This window comes from Falco naumanni, chromosome 10, assembly GCF_017639655.2.
Source record: "Falco naumanni isolate bFalNau1 chromosome 10, bFalNau1.pat, whole genome shotgun sequence".
NCBI lineage: Eukaryota > Metazoa > Chordata > Aves > Falconiformes > Falconidae > Falco > Falco naumanni.
This window is the reverse complement of record NC_054063.1, coordinates 27796093-27803557: the sequence shown is the minus strand read 5'-3', so window position 1 is coordinate 27803557 and position 7465 is coordinate 27796093. Positions and strand designations below refer to the sequence as shown.

The 7465-nt window shown below is 40.3% G+C and overlaps 1 protein-coding gene across 2 annotated transcripts in view; it reads left to right on the top strand.

The window, feature by feature from the left end:
* The first annotated feature begins 178 nt into the window (after positions 1 to 178).
* RTF2 (replication termination factor 2) overlaps positions 179 to 7465 on the top strand; it is a 28809-nt gene continuing 21522 nt past the window's right edge. For both annotated transcript variants that reach the window (XM_040609795.1, XM_040609794.1), the window contains exons 1-5: positions 179 to 312; positions 1429 to 1523; positions 1626 to 1719; positions 1923 to 2062; positions 3338 to 3416. In XM_040609795.1, the coding sequence (XP_040465729.1) occupies positions 244 to 312; positions 1429 to 1523; positions 1626 to 1719; positions 1923 to 2062; positions 3338 to 3416 (477 nt within the window). In that variant the 5' untranslated portion in view covers positions 179 to 243. The remainder of the gene's footprint in view (positions 313 to 1428; positions 1524 to 1625; positions 1720 to 1922; positions 2063 to 3337; positions 3417 to 7465) is intronic.

Sequence of the window (7465 nt, the reverse complement as noted above, 5' to 3'; positions counted from 1 at the left end):
GCGGGGCCGGGCGGGGGCGCTGCAAGCCCCCTTGCGCGCGGTGGCGCAGCCCGCGCCCCCCCGCGGCACCGGCCCGGTGGACTCGCCCGTCCCGCCCACGCGCTGGAAGCCCCGCCCCCCGCCGGCTGGTTGCTGTGGGGCAGCCATGACGCTCCCGGGGCGCACCGGAAGTACTTCTCGCCCTCGGAAGTGCGCGGCCGGTGGGGAGGAGCGGACCCGGAAGTGTGGCGCGGCGGCAGCGAGATGGGATGCGATGGCGGCACCATCCCCAAGCGACACGAGCTGGTCAAGGGGCCCCGCAAAGTGGAGAAGGTTGGAGGGGGCGGCGGGAGCGGCCGGGGTCCGCCGGGCCGGCTTTGTGGGCCTGGGCAGGGAGGGAGGCCCCGCGGAGGCCTGGTTGGGCCTGCCCGGCCCGCAGCGCCTGGCAGCGGGCACGGCCCTCCCGGTGCGGGCAGCGCGGGGGGCAGCGCCCTTTGTACGGCGCTGGGCCGGCCCGCGGGTGCTGCCGCAGGGCGACTGTGTCTGTGGCGCTGGTGACAGCTGCAGTGGGGATCTGTGCCCTCTGGAGGGCTTTTTGGACATCGACCATTCTGCTGGACGCACGGGGGTTAGGGGGCCTCCTTCGCCTGGGGAAACGGTGTCTGGCAACGCTTTTTGTAGATCATTTAATAGCGTGACCAAGCTATTGGGTCATTTCTGCGTTTCATCTGCTGACATCCTGAATGTTCTTGGGCTCCCTTAGCGTGTTTTAGGATAACGGGTATACAGGGGTATCGCATGCGTGGATAGGTGGATCGTGATTGGGTGAAACCTCACAGCAAGTGGCAGAAGACTGGCAAATTACACTTGCTGATGTGAAACAAGTAAATAAAATCCTTTTCCTTCTCACACCTGATTATAAGAGTAGCTGTGAACTTCAGCCTTTTTTTTTTTTAATGGCCTAATCTGTTATAAAATTTCATGCTTTTAGTCTGGAGGTTCAGGTAGCATCCTGACATCCCCAGGTTTGCTTTTCTTGTTATTTTGCTCCTTACAGGGAGTAGAAATGGTAGTTGACCCAAGCAGGGGTGAGATGCAGAGCTAAAGAGATGAAGGTAGTGGAGAACATGTGAAGAGCAGAAACGAATAAAGAGGGAATGGGACAGGTGGAAATGGCAAAAAATGAGAAAACTCAGATTTAGGAAAACAGGTCCCGAGTCCCATGATGCAGAAACATGTTTAATAGATAGAGGCAGACCCTCAGAACTAATAATGTATTTCACTAAAATTTTTTGTTGAAGGTTACATTTGAGTGCAGAAAGTGGATTTGGTAAGACAGCTGGGGATTTGATTAATGCTTCAGATACTGCTTGACTTTATGTTTGAGTAATTTGCAAATATAAAAGCTGTTTTAAACCCATGAGTATCTTCTTTTTTTTTCCCTTTCAGGTTGACAAAAATGCTGAATTAGTGGCAAGGTGGTACTACTGTGCTCTGAGTCAAGAGAAGTTATGTCGGCCAATTGTAGCCTGTGAGCTAGGCAGGTATGAATGCTTCCACATAGACCACTATAATAAAGGCTACTAATCTTTAAATAAAAGGCTGTTATGAGAATCAAATATGATTACTAAAATTTTGTGTTATAGGTTGTATAATAAAGATGCCATCATTGAATTTTTGTTGGAGAAGTCAGCTGATAAGACTCCTATGGAAGCTGCATCACACATCAAGAGCATTAAGGTAAACAGATTGTGTCTAATATTAAATAGTTAAAAATTAACATGAAAATTAAAACATGCTACAAAACCTCCATTTGCTGGTGTTCTTGCTATATACTAGAAGTGTTAGAAATAGCGAATCATGATGAAAAAAATCTTAGAGAATGTTATTGTGGCTCAAAGATCATTAGTAAACATCTTACAGCTTGCACTTTTATTTTTCAGAATGTAACAGAACTAAACCTTGCAGATAATCCAGCTTGGAGTGGTGATAAAGAGAGTATAAAAGGTGACAAATATGATGACATCCAGTCTGCACGCTTTATATGCCCTGTGGTGGGATTGGAAATGAATGGAAGACATAGGTCAGTATTTAAGTTTCTGAATTTTGTTTTTAGAAGCAAGTACTGTGCCAAACCAAGTATAAAGCAGGTAAAAACATTTGAATTATGTTGCAAATCATGTACTTACGCAAGCCTTTGCTGGGAGTATTTGCCTTTCCTTCAGGAGGAGGGAGTTCAGGAGACAGTTAAATGTCCATTTTGTATTCAAGAGGAAAGATAAAATGTTAACCCTTTCCTAAGTGAGTTTATATGTATAATAAGTAGATGGCAATGTTTGCAGACAAGAAGTGGCTAAAAGGTGTTTGGGAGCTAAACCATGGGAGGTTGGTATGGGCAAGCAAAGGGAGTTTGGATGAGACCTCCCTTTGTGTCACATCAAGCAATTCTACCTCTCCCTGTGCTAGGATCAGAGTGGAGATGAAATGTATGTCTAATCTAATCTGGTTTTGATTGGTCTAAGGAAGGACGTTTCCTGGCATCCTGGTTTGGGCATGTTTGGCAATTTCTTTTTCTTTGCCTGTTAAGTCTGATGACTGAGAAGAGGGTGCATTCACAGCTTGATAGTTGCAAAGTATTTCTTCCTCCAGACAGTGATTAGCTGGGAGATTGAGGTGGAATTAAAGAGGGAACCTGCCTGAAAAGTACACCCATTTTTACCAGAGCTACCTGAGCATTTTTTAATTCAGTTGAGAGTGATCGAGAGGAAAGGATTAACAACAGTAGCTCTCAGGAAAGGGAGATCACATGAACCATGTGCATAATTGCTTCACATAGTCTGGTAGGATCTTCCGTGTGGGGGAAGATCCCTGGCTAGTGTCACTTGTTACAGCTTTGCTGGAGAGCTTGAGTCAGAGTAAATGAAGCCAATAAACCTGGTGGAAGATGGAACTATTCAAATAGTGTAACTTTGTAGTAAAACAGAGTGTGGTGATGGTTCCAGAGAAATGTGTGCCAACCTATAGCAAATGTACAAACACACCTCTAGAGCATCTGTTTTGCAAAGATCCTCTTGAGAGGTTGTCATAAACCTATGCTGAATTATACCAAGAATGAAATAACAAAATATGTGTTGCGGTTTAATGTGCCCAATGTTTTTCATTCAGTTGTTATATCGTGCAAATTAATAAGTACCTACTTAAAGGTGCTGATACAAATTCTTGCAGTTAATCAAAGTAAAGAGAAAGTTAGCAGCATCCTCCTAGCCCATTGCAGTATTGTTTCTGTGTTAAATCAGCACTGCACATACCTCTTAGGCACAGGGTTTCTTAAAAACGATTGTATGTCTTTTCTTTGAAGGTTTTGCTTCCTGAGAAACTGTGGTTGTGTGTTCTCTGAACGTGCTCTCAAAGAAATTAAATCAGAAGTTTGTCACAAGGTGAGTTTTTCTTCAGCTTAGTAGTAGTGGAGTCACATATGACCTCCGCAGATGGATATATAGATATGGGTCCATACATGTGTGTATATATATAAACAAGTGCATTCACATCCACTATTGTAAAGTGGGGTTTCTTTTATCTAAATATGCAAATTGAAATTGAACTTCTAAGAGTTCTGTTCTATGATGGCCTGAAGTAATTCTGTGTGGCCTTTTTTTAATAAAAAATGTGTTTCGAAGTAGTTGTAAAAATGATATTTTTGTTCTCAGAGACAGTTTGATTTTTCAACTACTTCATAAATTCATTTTTTCCAGTATTTAGTATTTGTTTATAATTTCAGTTTTAAAAAGGGTGATTTGTTTTGTTTGAGGTTTTGGATATTTGGTTTGGTTGGTGGTTTTTTACCTAAATGCATGTGGTGTTGTTTTATCAGTGTCTACTCTGTGTTTAAACTGATTACGTTTTCAGGTTACGATTTGACCCCTGTATTTTTAAAGGACATTTCCTGTTGTCTTTTTTTTGGGGGGAAGGGCAACTCTTCATAGAATTTTTGGCAATTACATGAATTACTGTAGAAAATATTGATGCCACTTCCTTTTACAGTGCTGGTTTGATCTTATTATATAGGTTTCTTTGTAACTAGGGGAAAAGATGAAAGTTGCAAATACTCCCTTTTTTTTCCTATCACTCTTTTTATTATCAGTGAGATTTGTGGTGATAGTTGCTACATTTAGGCAGGGTTATCTTTTGCCAGACACCCTGATACTGGATAAAACATACAGTATACTTGTGTTAAACCAGACCTGTGAAGGAAAAAGTTTCTCAGTAAGTTGTTGCAGGTGACGTGGAATATTGTTAGGTTTAGTCTCATGTTGCTGCACTCAGTGCTGCTTTTGTTCTATAGAACACTGGTTTAGTCCTAGCAGCTTTGCTTTCCTGTTTGCAGATACCAGTTTATTTTTCATGAGGTTTTTTTTGTTTGCATCTGAATTTTTGTTGATGGATGAATGTAACTTAATTATTAAATGCAGGAATGAGATGTTTTGTCCATGGCCTGGCCAGTCTGATGATCAGTTTTTTATAACTAAATGAATCCTGCATGGATTTATTTTATTTTTATTATTTAGCATAGCCTCATATTTGCATGCAACTGTTTTCACATACATGTGAATTCTTCACAATATTCAGAAGGATGCTTCTAGAAACAATGCAGTGGATATAATATAATCTAGTCATCTTTTCATTATTTGATTTTGGTGCACAAAGACAATGATAACCAACTGAAGGAACATGGTTTAGTCCACATTTCCATTGATTACGATTGAAGAGTGATTTTTTTAGATTTTGGGGTACATACCAGTAATGTTCTTGTTCTGTATTCAGAATCAAGAAGGGGACAAGAACCCTTCTAAATAGGGTCATGGGGAACTGGTTGCCACGCTTTCTGGTAGCTAGCAGGTTTTTTTATATCTGAAGTGCTAATTAGCAGCATTCCCCCAGCACATTGTATCTTTGTGCAGCAATGGGACATATAGTAGAATGAGCTAGAGCTAATGAAGAAGAAGAAAAGAAAAAAAAGAAGTGTTGTACATATGCTAGGATTAGAACTTTTTTATTAATAATTTTTTATTAATAAATATAATACTCTTCTGACGCATGCTCTTTTAAAACACAAAAAATTGTAAGTACAGAGTGTTGTAGATTGCCATACATAGGTTTCTACTGATGCTAACTGCTGTATTTTAAGAATTACAATACATTTTTTGAACCAAAATCCAACCTATGAGATCCATGTGGAGCATGTTTGGGTTTTTTTCATGGCCTTGCCACCCTCTGTCTGCTAGTGTGTGCCCAGCCCTGCGTGTCCCTGCCACTTCTATGTGTGTGGTCTATGTGTGGGAGGTGTTGTTATGTGACTTTGGAAACTGACATGATGAGAGTAGTTCAAAAAGAATAATTCTGTATTTGCTTGTTTATGCTGTGTATTCAATCTCTCTTTTCAGCTAGCGAATCTGTGTTTTCACTTCATCCCAGGGGATGAGGTTTACAGCATGGATGTAAATTGGAAAAGTGTAAATCTGGGAACTGTGTGGCAGTTCTCTTCCTTGCTACTGTGAAATTCAAGAAAGCTCTTTCAAAACAAGCTATTTTTGTGTATTAATTTCACCTGTGAGCTTACAGAGCAGTCTTGATAGTCTGCTAAATTGTAAACAGCAACGGTTTCCCAAAGGACTTTGACAAACAGATGCTGTAATGATGCAGCAAAAACATTCGCCAGAGAATACAGGTATCCAGCAGCCCAAACAACAGTTCTGCAGTCCTCACCATCAGGCTCATATACTTTGAACTAGATAATATACATATATTTACATGCTACAAGAGGCATATCACAGAATATTGTGTTTCATGAAACTGTAGGAAGTTGCTTTCCTGTGCTCCAGAGCAGAGGGTTGCTTCCTTCCAGACCTTCTGGCTTGGCTCGTGGAGATGTTTACCACTTTGTGGGAAGCCCAACAGACAGTTGTCTCACTGCTCAGTTTTCTTTTCAGTTTTTTTTCTGTTGCAGCTCATACAAGAAATAGAGCAATCTGTTTTCCCAGTGATATGCAGGTCATGAAGTAAATGCTTAGGAAAAAAATTGAATACATATGCAAGTTTTGTCTAATTCAAGGAAATGGAAAACACCAAGATGAAGAACTCTGCATGCCTTGGTTTATCTTGACAGTACTTGCTGTAGTACTAGATTTGAAAGGCTTTATGGAGTGTAGGTACAGGGAGGATGAAGCAGACTTTCTATCAGAGTTCTCTTTCAAAAAAACATATTTTGCCTTAATAGAAACTTTACTTGAAGAACTGACAATATTAAATTCATGTATTTGTCTGCTTTTACTGGTATCGTTAAAAGGACTAGTGGTGCTAGGGGAAGGCACAAGCATGTGAGAGGAAACTGTCATGGATTGAAGGACTTTATTAAGGTAACTGATTAACGTGTGAGGCATTTTTCTAAGTGACTTCCCTTCCTTGAAAGTAAGTTGTTTTTCCTTGCTTCACATCTTGAAGCCTTCAGTATGCTGCTACTGAAGTTAAAAAACAACATTAAACTGTGAAAACTCTTAAGGCAAACAGTCAGGCACTGCAGCAGTGTTGAGAGAGGGATTGTTTCTTTTTGCCTGAATGGTCAATGCTTTGAACTGTCTTGCCAAAATATAAAACTTCCTGGCCAAAGATTATTTTTTTTTGAAGAGCAATGAGAATTTTTTTAGTGGTGATTTACATTGGAGAGCAAGCTTGTTAGATGAAGTGCTTGGGACAAATTTTGAAGCTTCTAAATATTTAGACTGAAAAGAGTTGAAAAAGAGCTTTGTCTAAAACAGAGCAATTTATGAATACAAATAAAACTTGTAATACCTTTTTACACAGAAGTGTCTTTTGTTTGAGCCAGATTTTTGAGGATTTATACAGTAAGAAGAGAAAATTTAAACTATCAGTACTAAGTCACATGCTAAAATGTGCAGGATAGGACCTTCAGTCAGCAGGAAAAGGAACGACTTTGCTTCCAGATAATGGAGTTTGGTGATGTGTATTCTGTAGCAGAAGCCCTGAAGATGAAGAGCTTTCTGCTGCCTTCTGCTTCCTGTTCTTCTGGAAGAATTCTATGTGACATGGAAATTGTCAGTTTAAAATTTGCACTTTTGAATGTTGTCACCTATTGTTAACAGACTACTAAAATTTAAAAGAACAAGCAAGATTTTCTAATAACTGTTTTTGTATTTGATGGGATCGTGAAGGTTATAAATTAGTGCTAATCTGTGTTGGTCTGTAGATTTCAGTGGGCCCAAAATTATTAATATTTTGGAACTTCTGTTCTAACTGGCTTTGTGGCCCTTGCATGGACGATCTTTGGTGCCTGCTTGTTTGGAAGCCTGCTATTTGCCAAAAATTATGCTTTTAGAAATGATGGAATAAAAGAACTACCTAGCAGTGTATACATCTATTTAACCTCACTTTTGCAGGGGTTTGAAAAATATACTGTTACCATTTTTTCATG